Here is a 17105-nt window from a genome sequence, read left to right on the forward strand (position 1 = left end):
TTTAATTTATGGTTCTTTTTTGAAAATATTTGAAACTGTGTAATTTTGAAAATCAATCAAAACATATTCCCGTTCAAAATGTTTAAAATATTGTCATCCTTTAGAAAGAACTTTCTAAAATTTCTTTATCTCATAAAACATTGCCTACTCAATATACTTTATATTTGATTTGATAGAACTATAAAGAATGCATTCCAGAAAAAAATACGTGAAATGGGAGATTGATAAATCTAATCTAAAAATCATAGCATATTGTAATATGAAATTTTAACTTCTGTTATGTCTTTGATTGATAGTAAATATTGCTTTGACCGATCAGATATAATAATATATACAATAATACAGATACAACCTATATACAATATATATAGATACAATAATAATTATTAAAATATTATTTTTTTTATTTTATCTTTTGATATTAAATTTTTTAATATAATTTTGAATGATTATTTTATTTTTTATTATTTTTGAATTCAAGTATTATATATCTTTGGCAATTTATCAATTGACTTATTTTGTATTTTTTATAATCTAATAAAGTCTGATGTATTTCTAGATCACCTTAAAATGTGTTTTCTTTTTTAGATTTATATTTTAAAATTTATTTTTGTTTTGTTTTTTTTTTAACTTTTTTTCTAGTAAGAGAAAATAGAATATATTCGTATACAATTTTCGTACAATTGATTAGTCATTATAGTTTATTTGATTTAAATAGAGGTAATAACTTATAATCTTTTTTTTTATAAAATTTTGTATTTAACAGTGTACTATTATTTTATCTCATTTCTAAATTTTTTTAATGTAAAGTGTTAAAATATGTAAGCAATTATAAGTGACTAGACATACAGATTTATGTTATTAAATAACCTACGTTGTAATTAAATACTTGTTGGACTTAAATTTAAAAAATGCTTTACTTAATATTTTTTAAAATATTTTCAAAAAAGATTTTAAAAATGTATGTTTAGAAAACTAATTATGTACTATTTTTTAATATAAATATTGCTTATTAAATTTTAATTAACAACTACGTTTATTTGTAAGCTACAAAAAAGGAATTAAAATACCTCTCCTGTTTTTAATATCTTTTTCAAAACTAAAAAAATATATTAAAGAAATTAAAATTCGAATATAAAAAATTTATCATCTATATATAAGCTTTAATCTGAGTGATCAGTATATGATTGTAAACAAAATGTCAAAGACGAAATATTTGTCAAAAAAAAGATATAAAATATAAAAATTGGTCAAAGGTACTTTCCGTGTGTTCTACGACAAACGAAGATTGCGTAACTTTTTTGCAATTTTAATGTAGATTTATTCGTAAATTTAGCGACTTTTAGTGCAAAAATGCAGTCGTGCAAAAATAAAAGTCACAATACGTATTTAAAAAAAGATTTCTTTCCTATATATATTTCTCAGATAGAAGAATGACAAAAATCAAATATTTTAATATGGACAAAACTGACGAAATCCATATAAAAATTTTGATCATTGTTATCTGCTGTTTCCCCATTAACATTTGTCTATCAATATTTTTTTACTCAGTATGTCATCATATTTCACCGTCCATCTAACGTAATAATGCTTTACTACATTCTTTGAACGTGTCGAATATTTCTCTACTCTTTTAGCAGCCGTATTCTTAATTCTGATAATTTTCAATTTTCTCTATTTTCTTTTACTGTTCTTCCATTACCTCACGTACTTCATGTACGCTGCTTGGCCATGTATAGAATAAAAGTATCATTATGTATGATTATAATGTCAGTTGTGTTCAATACTACTATTATTTTTTTATCAAACTACTACTATTTTTTTATCTGTAATACGTGGTCAGTTCGAAAGTAATGCCTCCTAATTTTTTTCTTTCGAATTTGGCGCCTTAAAAAATTTTGTGTTTCACTGAGTTGTTACTTGAAGTCTCTAGTTATATTATGACTACGATTACATATGGCGGCTTATAATCCGGTTTAATAATTACCATATACCATCCGATCTAAAATTTTTCTTTTTTGATCATAATGATCATTTAGATATGAACTTCAACTTTTTTTATACTTAAACTACAACTTTTTAAGTATATAAATATCAATAATTGATTTAAATGTTCAGAGTATCAAAATAGGTTCATATTTAAATGATCATTATAATCGAAAAAAGGAAAAATTTTTTATCTAAAAATATACGGTAGTTATTAAACCGGATTATAAGCAGCCGTATAAACGTAATCTATGTTAAGTGGTATTGTGATCAATTACGTTAGTGTGTCACACGAATAGTTCAAACTGGTGTGTTTTAGATACGCGTACTGTAACAGACAAGGTGATTGAATTTTTTACCACCGCCTTGTCTGTTACGCATATCTGAAACACACACCAGTTCAAACTGCTCGTGTGGCACACTCACGTAAATAATGACAATATCACTCAACTAGGGACTTCAAATATTCGGGAATTCGGGGATTCGAAAGAAAAATATTAGAAGGCATTACTTTCGTACCAACCCTCGTATATACTGTTTTAGTTCCATCGATAGAAAGTTTTAGGTTTATCGTATCTGTATGAAGGTTTCTATCCTTCAGAGGACGATATAGTACCACGATTTATCTCCACTATGGAATTAAAAGTTTATGTTCCAGGCGTTTTGTTTGTATCAAAGTGGAATATTTTCTTACGTATAAAAATATATTTTATATTTGTTGCCTTCTACCAGATACATTTCAAAAGACATACTGTCTTATCGTTGTATCATTAAAATTTTGATTGTATTTAGCGAGTATAAATAATAAATCAATTTTCTTGATATTTGTGAACGACATAACTTTAAACATCTTGATATAGAACTTCACTGATATATAATACTAATTGTATAATTTAACATTTTCATGTCTAATATGTATATGCTCTACTTTTATCGTATTTACAAACAAAGATGAGAAGTTGTTTAGAGTAGCGGATGAACCATATAAACATTTCTTATAAGTACAGCAAGCGATATACGAGTAAAGTACTGAACATACAAATAATAAATTTCAAATTAAGATATCTCTTAAACTGTATTTTTTTTCTAAAAACATTGTAACACCTCTATTTATTAGAAAAATATATAAATGCATTGAATAATATTTAAAAAAAAACAATTTTATTTAAAAAGTTACAGGACCCCGACAGGAGTAAAAACTTAAAAAAAATTGGGGAGTTGTAAATTAATAGGAGTATAAACTTTTTATTAAGTATATGTCTATTTAGTATGTCTTTGTATAAAACAATTAGATTTTATGGTATGTATTAACATCACTGTGTCCAATTCAATTCTGTTCTGCAAAAGAATTATACTTCAACGATAATCATCTTAGCCTTAACAAGAGTGATCTGATATCAGTATAATTATTTTATTTATTTATTAGGATTATAGTTATCGGTTCAGAGCGAATTTTGAAAAAAAAAGCAATATTTCGCAAAATTGGAGTTATGTATATACAGTCAACTTTAATATTTTTGCTGAAAAATTCGAGCTTGTAAAATAAATAAATAAATAATGGTTATGAAAGGAGAATGTTAAAAAAGGGCCAATTTTGGCCTAAAAAGGTGTAAAGTAAAAGGAATAGTGTTTTTTGTAGATTTTGATCTCCTGAATAAAGCTACTAAAAAGTTCGTAGTGCTTGGAGAACAGCTTGAAAATTGAGCATAAACGTGATGTATTTACAAAAATTCGGATCAAGAGACACGGTAGGGTCTCATGCCAAGTATACGCGAAGCGAGACCGCACCGTGTATCTTTACGCGACGCGACGAGTTGCGAACTTGCGAGTACTCAAGATTTTGAAATCTCGATAACCAGTGAACGAATCAAGTTCTAAGTAAGCTTATTCAATAGCTTGGGTTTCATATATACTACACCATAAATTGTATTCGTGTAAGATTTTTTTAGGAGAGTGCAAGGAAAGGGAGTGTTTTGTGTGTGCAAGGTAAGGTGCAACTGTGTGCGGGGAAGGAGAGACTGGGATAGGGTTACAAAAAATCGAATAGAGATTACCACAAATATGTATCCGGTAAAACGAAAGGCGTGAGTGTATTTTTCATGAGGGGAGTTAAAAAGGGGAGGGATAAAGAGGATGTGTCTGTGTGGGCCTGAAAGGAGGGGAGAGGAGCTATATATAGATAAGATTAGGTTTAATTTGGTTGGATTAATAGAACATCCTCAAGAATTTACTTCTTTTAACACTTTTAATATAGTATGTCCGAACTCGTTTAACATTTAATTACCTAAATTATTAATACTAAAAAATAAAATAAAATAAAAAAAAATAAAAAAAAATATAAGGTACAAAAAATACAAAAAAAATAAAAATATAAAATACAAAAAATATAATGCAGAAAAATAGAACCAATATCTCGTTGCATCTTTGTTGCGGTTCTGAGTTCGGCAGAGAAAGAGATTAAAAGAAACAAAAGGTTAATGAAAGGTGTAATCAAGTTAGCCTGCTTCCTGCTGTGTAGAATAGTAAGAAGATTAACAATTTATCTATGGGTTAAATCGGTTTAGTCGCTTTGTTGAGTAGGATTATAAAACAATTAATAATTTAGGTAATTAAATGTTAAACGAGTTTAAACATTCTATTAAAAGCGTTAAAAGAAGTAAATTCTTGAGGATGTTCTATTAACCCAATCAAATTAATCCTAATCTTATCTAACCTTTCTCCCCTCCTTTCAAAGGCCCACACAGATACACAGACACACTCTCTTTAACATCCCTCTCGAAAAATACACACATACCTTTCGTTTTACCGAATGCATTTTTGTAGTAATCTCTTTCATTTAATTTTCTGTAACTTATCCCAGTCTCTCCTTTCCCGCACACAGTTGCTTGCACCTTCCCTTGCACATACACAAAACTCTTACTTCCCCCTTTCCCTTCTCTCAAAAAAATCTTACACGAATACATTTTATGATGTAGCACATATCATCCAAATTTCTGTAAATACAGCACGTTTATGCTCAATCTTCAAGGTGTTTCCCAAGCACCAAACTTTTTAGTAGCTTTATCATATTCAGGAAATCAAAATCTATAATAAACTTTATTCCTTTAATTTACATCTTTTTGGGACAAAATCGACCATTTTTTAAAATCCTCCTTTGTAAAAAACCTTGAACCGATGCAGACAATTATGTAAACATTTGTGTCAAATATGAAGTTAATCGAATGAACCTTCTCAAATTATCATGGTTACGATTTTAAAAAATTCTAAAAAATGAACACAGTGTTAATATTCACTATAAAATCTAATTTTTTTACCAAGATATTGTTAAATGTACTTAATAGACATATATAAAAGATGTATACTCCTATTAATTTGTAACTGTTAACAACTCTAAATTTTTCTTAATTTTTATTTGTCAAAGTCCTGTAACTCTTTAAGAAAAAAAAACCAATTGCATTTTGCAGCTGCGTGCACATAAAAAAACAATAGTGACGCGCAAAATTCGAGCAGCTAAAATCATTCAATGTTTTATCTTACATCTTTCTTTTCATAGCTGTTGTTGATATAACTCATTAAATTTTGATAGGACATCCAGTATATTCTGCTAAATTGATATTAGTATATATTGTCGTTACAACCCATCTGCACATGTGAACTGATTGTCTCTACACGAAAAACATAGATGCTTATCAGATCTTTTTAAATCAAAAGATCTTTATTCAAATATTGAATTTTACTATATATTACATATTGTCAATAAGTTTAAAATTTATTTATAACGTTCGTATATATCGATCTTCCAGAATTTAACTGTTTTTAAAAATCTTAGATATGATATGGAAGCTTTGAATAGTCAATGTTTTTAAATTACATAAACATATAGATAACACTTTGACTAACTTGTAATTAAAATTTTCACAACCCCAGTAAGCAAAATAATAGCAGTCTATTGGTAGATTACTAATAGATTTAATCAAACATATCAGCAGACTGACATCAACTGCGTTTGCATTCAACTTATGTTCTGCCAACAGAGTCTACTAATATAATGAAACAGCAGATTGGCAACAGAAACGACACAAAGCCTACTGACAGGCAATGTGAGTAGATTGGCAGTAGAAACGCAGAGTCTGAACAGTTACAGCAAGATCTGTTCGATTCCTGGCATCAATCTGCTGTCTAGTTATGTTAGCAGATTCTGTTATACTTCCCCGATATGAAAATTACGTAAATATGTACAATAATTGCATTATTCAATTGAGAGAACTTTCAAAATTATTGCGCTTATTGTTAGATGATTTCTTATAATGCAGCGTCCTTGCCGGCATAAAATTTCTGAATGATATTTGGACAAAAATTGAAAAATTCAATTTTAGGTTTCAATTTTGAACAATTATTTCGATATTTAGAAACAAAATCACCCCAGCACAATCCAGCAAACATCAATATACAGAATGATTCGAAACAATCATATTGTCTTGCAAATGTCAGATTCCTGACTTAATTCTGATACGATTTTTCCTGTAGCAAAATTTTCGTCGAAGCTTAGTTTTCGAGTTATAAAAGCAAATAGTTACTTTATTACAGGCCGAGTACAGGAGGTAGACAAGGGCGGCGCGACAGTTGATCGCAACAGGCGCTTCATTGTTCGCCTCCGCGAGCCGATCAACTTTGCATCGACGCGACAAAAAATTCTCGATATACCGTGCCATTATCTCTACAAGTGAGCGAATGCACGAACGGATTACATCCAGTGGACGGTGAACCGCGCTCGCGACGGTTAGTCACGCCGTCTACCTTTTGTATCTGGCCCGTAATAAAGTAACTATTTGCTTTTATAACTCGATACCTAAGCTTCGGCGAAAATTTTGCTACAGAAAAAATCGTCTCAAAATCGAGTCAGGAATCTGACATTTGCGGGATAATAAGATTGTTTCCAATCACCCTGTATAACAATTACATATACAGGGTGTTCGGAAATTCAACCGACAAACTTTCAGAGATTGTCGGGGACACTATAAGAATCATTTTTTGCAAATGGGGTCGGAAACGTGTCGTTACATCGTTACTGCTTATGAGCGATGTCATGCAGGAGGGTGTCTTAAGCCCGTATCAGACTACGGATTGGGATTGAGATTGGATTGAAATTTGATCAATCAGAGCAAAATTCACTAAACTTGAAATCAGTTTTCTCTATTCTGATTCTCAATCTCAATTCAAATCCGTAGTCTGATATGGACTTTAGAGCAGGTGCTCGAAGTGTCGGTCGTCCCCCATGATTTTTGCACAGACGATAGCGCCGAACCATGGACCGACGGACTCTGGCCAACACACCGAGATCGTCTTTGATTTCATCTTGCTCAGAGCCTTTTGCCGCTGACATTCCCGACGTCATAGCGTTGTAACAACGCGTTTCCAACCTCAGGTCCATTTGCAAAAAATAATCCTTATAGTGCCCCCGACAATCTCTGAAAGTTTGTCGGTTGAATTTCCGAACATCCTATATACCACCATTCGTCATATTTTACGTACGAGAAAGGATGCCATCTATCGGCAGCAAACACAGAATATGCTACGTAATACAGAAGCAACACCTAACAAAACTCAAATATATTTCTTAATTATCTCGCAATTATTTTCACAATTTCTTTCCAAATTTAATTTTGCAAATATTCCGCTAAGATGAGTCCTCATAACGCTACTATTCAGTTTTGCTGAAATACGAGGGTCGGTATAAAAATGCCTCCTAATTTTTTTCTCAGAAAATGTTATTCCCAGAACTTTGATGTTTACATGAGTTTAATCTTACATCTTTATGGTGCACATTTATTATTTTTCCACATAATCACCATCTCTTTCTATACACTTTTATCATTTATGAATAAGACGCTGTATACTCGTGCGGTAAAAGTGTTTGCTTTTATTCTTCAGGGCTCGATCAATACTTTTTTTTACCTCATCTGAAAATTGGTATCCACAAAGTGTATCTTTTAACAGGCCGAAGAGACACCATATCCGGACTATGAGAAGGATGAGGAAGAACAGTCCATTGCATGCAGTTTACCAATTGCCTCCCTCATCCGCAGACTGGTGTGAAGCTGCGCGTTTTCATGAAGAAGAAAAACCTCATTCAGATTTTTGTCAGGTCAAATTCTATAGATGAGTGACGATGAGCTAAAGAAAAGTGTTGATCGAGCCCTCAAGAATAAAAGCAAAGACTTTTACCGCACGAGTATACTGCGTCTTATTCACAGACGGTAAAAGTGTATAGAAAGAAATGGTTATTATGTGGAAAAATAATAAAATGTACACCATAAAGATGTAAGATTGAACTCATGTAAACACCAAAGTTCCAGGAATAAAATTTTCTGAGAAAAAATTAGAAGGCATTACTTTTGTACCGACCCTCGTACTATTTAGAAATAAATTGTGCAAATATTTATCAATATTTGCACAAAGATCTAAATTTCTACTAGTATTGTTGCAAATATTAAGACATAATTGCAGCATTCCCAATTTCATCCAGATCGTCTTATAATGTTATAAATCTTTTCCTATCGGGGTTCTGTTAGCGTTCTGCCGACATCATGTGATATATTAGAACTGACATCAAATCTTATGTCTTTCTGTCGACTATGCCCAGTTTCTTATGAAAGTTGGATCTCCGGTGAACAGCATTGAGACATGGCTAGGATTGTAGGGCATCAAAAGAAGATTATATAAAAAGTTCCATGGACATAATCTTGTGAAATGAGTCCCCTGAGTACTAGAGCTGTTCGAAGTTCTCTATTACGACCCATCATGTACTAGTCTTGTTCGATTTCTCTACGTCCAGGGCACTTCCCCGCGGTAACGGCGGTAACGGACTGAACGAAAGACATTAAAATGATATGTCTGAAGTATTTGGTACAGTTTATTAACCCGGCTAACAAGGGAATGTTTGAAACTATCCCTCTTCGATTTTGATGGGCTTTGGAGATGTTGTAGAGTAGTGAAAAATAACAGTCACGTTTTTTTTTATCGGCTTTGAAACATGATTAGGGGTTAAAATTAACCCCTTGAAAGAAATTCCATATATATTTACGAGTGAATATCTCTGAAACCGTGAGGTACATGAAAAAATATTTCAGACAAAAAGGTTACAGTATTAAGTGATCTCTGTAATCTGTATTTATATTTTTTTAGTATCATATTTTTTTTTTTTTTAAATCTATGTACACGATTATTATATTTTTTTACATACTTCTACTCTTCAATGTTACTTTTGCAAAAATATATCATTAAAAAAATGTAAATATACGATTACACAGAGATCACGTAACCCTAGAAACACTGGGCATAACACACCCATGTTTGTTTCAAAAATGCCCGCTGTTTCTACAATATAGTGAAAGTTAGGGAATCGAAGTGATAAGGTAAATAAACTTTTGTTCTCTCTCTACGATTCCCCATGCTACGGAGCCTCATCTGCCGCTTTGTATACATATGGTTACACCCAATAGGTAGAGATGTGCTACACAGTGTGGTGTTCTAGAGTTAATACTGTAACCTTTTTGCCTAAAACATTTTTTCTAAGTAAGTCCGAGTAAGTAAGGAAACGATGAAAGTAGTGGTATTTCACCGGCGATGTTGCCATCTCCCACTTATGCTACACCTCTCATGTCTCCTTACAGTACCAGACTAGAGTCAAGCTCAACAGGGTCTTCTTTCCCCGCTAATTTTTCCAAGCCCGTTCCCTTGGCAGTGGTTTCGCTAGATAATAGATAGGGACAGTGGGAATCTCGTTAATCCATTCATGCGCGTCACTAATTAGATGACGAGGCATTTGGCTACCTTAAGAAAGTCATATAGCTTATGGTTTCGGAGATTTCGCTCGTAATCAAAAATATGGAATTTCTTTCGAGGGGTTGTTTCAACTCCTAAATATACTTCAAAGCCGATAAAAAAAACACGTGTCTTTATTTTTCGCTATTCTACAACGTATCCAAAGCCCATCAAAATCGATGAAGGACAATTCTATACGTTCCCTGTAAGTTCTATGCCATCATGTCAGAGAAATTCGGATTTAGATGTATGGTTGGATGTTGTGCGCATGTGATGACAGTCATATGATATCTGGGATATGCCCAATACCTTGACAAAGACATACATGTGTCAGCAACAGCAATAATATTTTTGTAAAATTAAAGAGCTCCGATGAGAAAAAGAAATCTAAAGAGGGATACGGTCCGTACGCTCGCTAGACTTCAATTAGGCAATTAAAATCTTCTGTTTCGTACTTCGTGAGTACCCCTCCTATCGATTAATAGGGGAACGGGGGTAGCCCCGGACATTATTGAAATTCAAGTATACCGCGTATCTATGACCATTATTTAAACATTCTAATATGCCCTTCTGCGTATCTCGACATGTGCAGAATGTTTAAACAACAGCCATAGATACGCGGTATACTTGAATTTCAATAACGCCCGGGGCTACCCCCCGCTCCCCTAAATAATTCACTCTGTTCACTCGAGGCCCAAACTGGACACAGTCCTTTGTAGCAGATATTTGGCAAGATCTACTTTCGACAGACTTGACTGTCAGGAACTTCAATAAGTAATTGATTTGCCGATACAACTACTTCAAGTCGAAAAGCATGAAGTAAGAAACAAGTATCAAAAACAAATGAATCTAAGGCTATTCATAGTCGGATCTTTGATACAATTCCGTCATTCTTTGTTTCTTTGGAGATCCTAGAATGACGACAATCATCGACATTTTTTAGGTTGCAATTTCCTTTAAATTGGTTTTACAAAACTGAAAACCCATTTACATGTTTAAAGTACATACAGATGCAATGGGCAGAATGGTAAATTTAAGATTAAATTTGATATTACTTCGTGTTGCACTTTTTGTACCTAGAGCTGTCACTTCATGGAAACTCAAATATAATTTTTGAATAAATTAATAAACGGCGATACGAGTCAGGCGCGGTACGTGGTGCGCAAATAAAGAAATTAATAGTTACAGAAGTAACGAATTACAATGTATATAATATACATATACATATTCCAACTTAATAAACTGCGCGTCGATTATTTGTCAGACTTGAAACAGCTATCGTTGGAATATTAATACCCTTCCCTCCTCGAAATATATGTATATGTATATTATATACATTGTAATTCGTTACTTCTGTAACTATTAATTTCTTTACTTGCGCACCATGTGCCGCGTCTGACTCGTATCGCCGTTTATTAATTTGTTGACATTTTCATGAGTCTAATGACATATTATAATTTTTTAACTTTTAAATTCTTAGGTCGATATTCATAGTCGGTTCTTATATTTAAGATTGTCTTATGTACAATCTTAAGGTAGTTGTATCACAAAACCCATTTTCATAAGAATCTTTTAAAATTTGAACAGCATATTAATGCAAACACGCTCTACACACACGTGCAAGTAGAAAAAGCTTGACTATACCAAAGTTGAAATAATGGAAATCAAACTTAGCACTTTTTACATGTATCGTAGGACGAAAACGGCTTCCTATATCACGTTTGTAATTGTAGCGATCAAACTACTCATAGGAGTTTAATGAAAAACAAAGAGATGACAAAAGAGACTTGTAAAAATATTCTTACAAAAGTACAAGACCCTTATCTATTTAGTTTTGAAGCTATTGTTACACAAAGTACACAATTTCTCATAGCGATGGACGCATACGACAGCTAACCTGTAAAGATCTTGCAACACTGCGCATATGAAGATTAGATATATATGTAGTTCAGACATTGCCGCTAAGGCTTTAAGTCTTTTCTTTAATACTTTTTTTTAATTAATCTTCCTTTGTAACGTTCAACAGACATTTTCGCTTCTATTTCTTCTATTTATTCAAAATAACCTCGATAGCATACTGGTATACTGACATTACTGACGCGAGTGAAAACAGTAAAAACAGTACAAGCTCAGTCAAAAGTTTTACACAGATAAGTAGAGTTTTCATACATTATCGTATTGCAGTGTGACCATTATTTTTGACTAATACTGTCGCGATACAACTACCTTAAGATGTCACAAACCAATCAGAACCGTATTAACATCTAAGATATTACTTAAGACGATCTTAAAATAAGAATGGACTATGAATACCGGCCTTAGTCTAAATTTACCGTCACGTCCATTATTTCTGTACTTTAAATATGTAATTAAATTTTCAATATAAAGCCAATTAGAAGGAAATTCGAACTTGTAAATGTCAATAATTTATGTGTCACTTCAGGATTCCCTTAAGGGCCATTCCACAATACGTCGCAAACGATGGCAACTGCTAGTTGAAAAGTGTTATTTCTGATTGCCGATTGCCAGTTGCCGACGCTAAAAAAGTTAAAAGTTCGCCAACTCTCTTTTGACCACCACAACTGACAAGCGCAACGGAAAATAACACTTTTCAAACTAGCAGTTGCCATCGTTTGTGACGTATTGTAGAATAGCCCTAAAATTCTAGTCTAGTAATATAAAAAAAAAAGAAAAAGAAAATGTTATGATTCTTGTGAACATGCTTACTGTAAACAACAAAACTTCATTTAGTAAGCCTTTTATCAAGAAAAATTTTAAAATTGCAGAAATACCCTAAAACCTCTTTGGATTCTTAATTAGTGAACTGTGATCATTAGTGAAATCCATTATAGTCTATTGTAGAGAAATCCATTGTAAGAAAAGAAGAACGTTTCATTATAACAGACTTATGGATTTATAAATTCGGGAAATAGATGAGATATTGAACGCAGAATCATTATGTTAAAATCTAATCATATCTTAGACATCTTAATAAAATGACAAACAAAAATGCATCGATAGACAAATGTTGAAATTGGGAAATGGCAGACGGCGAATTGTCTGTAAACCTAGCCTAATGTCATACATAGACGGGACCTTGATTGTCATTGTCATCCAAGCTGATTCGACTGGGATATGCGGGACCACCACCATCGTCGAAAAAGCGCCTGAACGTAAACTCAAAGAAGCCGTGAAAGGGTTTTCCGTTATCCAGCAATTCGTCCGATTTGTTCGAATCTGACGATTCAGAATTGCGCAGCTTATCCGGATCCACGGGATCGAAATTGCTTGTGTCAGTCGGATACTCTATACGAGGTATATGCGGGGCCATTTGGCGCCGTAATCCCTTCTCAAAGTCGATACTCGCGAAGAACGGATGATTTTTAACTTCATTCGCGTTTTTACCTAAACGACGATCAGCGCCAACGCAGAGTTTCAAGATTAAATCCATACTTTCCGGGGAAAGATTTGCCTGTTTCGGTATATGAAGTGTTGTCTCCCAATTAATAACCTAGAAAAGTAAAAAAGAAATATTTATAATATGTAAGAAATATTCCTTTAATATATTTTCAATTTCACGTTTCATGATTTAAATTTACTGAAGACTTCAAACGATTTTGAAAATTTAAAACGAACAATTACTTGATATTTTCATTATTAATAATACTAGATATTATAAGAATGATACATTATGTACCTTATATTGAGTTTCAGCAGGAGTATTGGCAAGAAATGGTGGAGAACCAACTAACATTTCATACAAGATTACTCCTACACTCCACCAATCACACAACTGTGTGTATCCTGTACGCTGTAGAACCTCCGGGGCGATATAGTTCGGTGTCCCAACCAGAGAATGCGCTAAACATCTCTGATGTTCCCGGTGTCTTCTACGTTCTAATGGCTTTAACTGTATGCACTGACACTCATTATTCCAATCGTCAGCTGGATCCATTGAGTCTTGTTTACCATGGCCTTGAATCGTATAAAAAAGACTCATTACTTTATTTTATATGTCTTAAGATGCGCTTTGTTTTTACTTTAAACATAACGTCTATAAAGTAAAATCAAATGTAGAAGTGGTTGAAAATTGCTTACCGTTTTGTTGGTAATATTTAGAATTGTGAGTCCAACGAAATCCCGTGCAGAGGCCGAAGTCAGTCAATTTGATATGACCATCGCGATCGATTAGAATGTTATCTGGTTTAATGTCTCTATGAATAAATCCCATTTTGTGAACACTTTCAACTGCACATGTGAGTTCGGCGATATAAAATCGCGCTAGTGGCTCCTTGAAGATGCCGAGTTTAATCAATAGCGACATCAAGTCCCCGCCAGGTATGTAATCCATTACAAAATATAGATTATCCTTATCCTGAAATGAGTAATAGAGCTTGACGACCCACTCGTTATCGGCTTCCGCTAGTATATCACGCTCGGCCTTCACGTGAGCGACTTGATTGCGATTCAGTACGTCGGCCTTACGCAAAGTCTTCATCGCGTAAAACTGGTTGGTATCGAGCTTCCTCACAAGCGTGACCTCGCCAAACGCACCGACACCGATCGGTTTGATCTTTGTGAACATCGATTTGTCCATTTTTGCCCGTTTTAGTCTAATATAATTGGATTCCTTCTGCGACAGCATCTTCCTCATCATGCACTGCGCCTCCGCGCTCAGGCCGATCTTCGCCATCTCCGTCTCCAATTGCATGCGCCGATAGAGACGTTGCTTGTGCGATTTGAGTATATTCTCCACGTGCTGCTCCATGAAAAATTTAAAAGCCTGGGGAGAGTAATTTCTCACTTTACAATCCCTACGCTCCTCTTCTTTCTCTATACTCATGGTCTTGCGCTCGGGTATGGGAGACTGATGTTTAATTTTGTAGGACGAGGGCGTACCACCACTGCCATCACCTTTGATGCCGTTACCACCCTTGGTACTGACTGCGGTTCCCTCGGGTAAGGACGAATAATTGTTGTTGTTGTTTCTCGCGGATACAGAGGTCGAGGCAACTGGCGGCAATGGTGGCGCGTCCATTGTGTGATGGCAGTTATCAGCCGGAGAATATTTTCTTTGAAGTGGCGGATGATGAGCAACAGGAGAGGTTCGCGACGCGCCGCCACTTTCCATCGGAGAGGGAATAATAGCAGTATCCTCGGTAGGGGTGCTATAAGGTGGTGGCGGCAATGGATGATGCATACCGCGTTGCGCCGCTAATGCCTGCATCGTCGTGGCGTAACTTGGTGGTTCCGTCGTTGGTATACCGGCAGGCGACACAGCTACATTATTCACTGGTGGATAAGCGGGCGGCGGTTGTTGCTGCTGTTGCTTCTGCTGAATAGATGATGCGTAAGATGGCGGCGGAGGTGGCGTGTTACTGGTGGTGGAGATTGACTGCGGCGCTGTGGGAGCGATAGCAGTCTGTAATACCGGTTTCTGCACTTGCGTACTTTTCACCGATTGCATGATGATCGGTGGTTGCGTCTTGGCCTGCCGTGCACCCCAAGCTTGCAACGGTGTCGGCCGCGCCATTGACGTTTGCGTGCTACTAGATGATATAGTAGATACGGTGATGGGACTGGGTGTACCAGCGGATGTCGGACCCGAGTAGATGCCCGACGACGGACTTTTACGATAATCCTGCTGTGATTGTGTGGGGCTCTGCCGATTTTGCATGGAAACGCTGTAAGAAGGTGGCTGCACCGACTGACCGGAGGACGAGGATGGGACTATAGGATACGGCGGCGGAGGTTCGACCTGGGTATTCGCGTTGCTGTTGCTCGTTTGATAAATACTGAGAGCTTGCATTTGCTGCGTCAGTTGCTGCTGCACCTGTGGACCGTTTTGTACGATCATCGGCTGACGGCTGCCGGAGTTATTGGCGTTCGCCACCGGACTAGTGCCGCGTTGTGGTGGATTTACTGACGTTGATGTGGCGCCGGCCGTGCCGGGTGCCGTCGCTGTCGATCTCGTCGGCACGACCGGCGCAGGTGACATTCGCTTGAGCATCTGCTGCATGTTGGTAGGCACATTGGACTGGCTGTATGGTGCGTGAGGCGGCGGCGGTGGAGGTGGCGTGGAGCTACACCGTGGTGGCGGCGGCGGCGGTGGTTCGCGATCCACAAAGTTACTGGGCGAGTACTGACGGCTCAATTGTGGATGCGTGCTAAGTTCCGTGAGGCGCGGACTGTCGGATCGCGAGCTGCCTGCCCCGCTGTCCAATGCGGGACTGCCGCGTTGCAGGTTCAATTCCCTCTCAAGACTCGGCTTCCTGATAAGTTTAGTATTGAGTTTACCGAGCCCATTTAGAGATTCCCCTTGAGCCTGCTTCAAATATTCTATCGCCGCGTCCAATCGCCATCCCGCAAATTTCAAAGCGCGTAATCCTATTTCCTACAAGAGCAATTACGATGGTAAATTGTTTATATCTAAATTTTTATCATTTTGTTATTAATATATCCATTTGTTTTACTTGCAACTCCTAGCATTTTTCTACGACTGAAATGAGATAGATGTGTTTTGAATATTAAAGAAAGAACAATAATTTCGAATGCACCAAATGCAAGTAAAATAAACAGATTCGATAGTTGATTGATATCTGCGAGAACAAAAATTCAACTTATCGCTCTTACTTCCGAATATCCCATAGCTAATAGTTGTCCCAACGCTTGTCGCTGATCCGGTTTGTCAGCGGCGGAACCAGAAGCGCCAGAGAGCCCGCTGAGACCTGAGGCAGAGCTAATGCCACTGGTCGTGGATATGGTAGAGATAGTGCTAGCGGCGCTGGAACCTACCTCGCCAGCCCCGCCGATATTCGCAAATGGTAGTAATGAATTGCGAATCTCAGCTAAAGCCTTTTGGTGGTATCCAGAACCGCGAGTGCTTGATTTGCCAGCAGCAGGTGGATTCATAGTGGCCCATGCTAGGCCCTCTGGGACCTAGCTTTGATCTGACTGTGACACATAAGAATGTGTCTGCAACATAAAACAATGATGTTTTTACTCTTAGAATTCGATCGCTCGCGTTACTTTGCATTGATACGTTCTAAAGGCTACCATACACAAAGATATCCAAATGCAAAGGTATAATATAAGTATTTTCATCAATAAAATATTCAATATATATTTTACCAAAAATATAATAATATATTAATATAAAATATAAAATATATTAACAATGAATATTTTACCAGTCGAGATAAAACTAATGTTTATATTGTGTTTTTATGATATAACTTCATGTGTGTATGTGTGTGTGTGTGTGTGTGTGTGTGTGTGTGTGTGTGTGTGTGTGT

At 35.5% G+C, this 17105-nt stretch overlaps 1 protein-coding gene across 2 annotated transcripts; it reads right to left on the reverse strand.

The window, feature by feature from the left end:
- Nucleotides 1-11281: 11281 nt before the first annotated feature.
- Nucleotides 11282-16787, reverse strand: LOC112453823 (serine/threonine-protein kinase Warts-like). 2 transcript variants are annotated; one of them, XM_025014783.1, is made up of 5 exons: nucleotides 16606-16694; nucleotides 16444-16538; nucleotides 13909-16204; nucleotides 13508-13785; nucleotides 11282-13321 (listed from the first exon to the last, which is right to left on the reverse strand). In XM_025014783.1, the coding sequence occupies exons 2-5, from the start codon at nucleotides 16456-16458 to the stop codon at nucleotides 12890-12892; spliced, it is 3021 nt and encodes a 1006-aa protein (XP_024870551.1). In that variant the 5' UTR covers nucleotides 16459-16538; nucleotides 16606-16694; the 3' UTR covers nucleotides 11282-12889. The 2 variants fall into 2 exon arrangements, with proteins under 2 accessions (XP_024870551.1, XP_024870549.1); XM_025014781.1 differs by having other exon boundaries at nucleotides 16444-16787.
- Nucleotides 16788-17105: the final 318 nt, after the last annotated feature.

This window comes from Temnothorax curvispinosus, unplaced genomic scaffold (genome assembly GCF_003070985.1).
Source record: "Temnothorax curvispinosus isolate PA1 unplaced genomic scaffold, ASM307098v1 QBEX01004712.1, whole genome shotgun sequence".
Taxonomy (NCBI): domain Eukaryota; kingdom Metazoa; phylum Arthropoda; class Insecta; order Hymenoptera; family Formicidae; genus Temnothorax; species Temnothorax curvispinosus.

Excerpts from the sequence above, each read along its gene's own strand:
- LOC112453823 (XM_025014781.1), bottom strand. The coding sequence starts at position 16,722 with ATGAATCCACCTGCTGCTGGCAAATCAAGCACTCGCGGTTCTGGATAC. Across the intron at positions 16,205-16,443 it reads TAGCTATGGGATATTCGGAA|GAAATAGGATTACGCGCTTT; the intron begins GTAAGAGCGATA and ends TTGCTCTTGTAG. Across the intron at positions 13,322-13,507 it reads CTGCTGAAACTCAATATAAG|GTTATTAATTGGGAGACAAC; the intron begins GTACATAATGTA and ends TTACTTTTCTAG.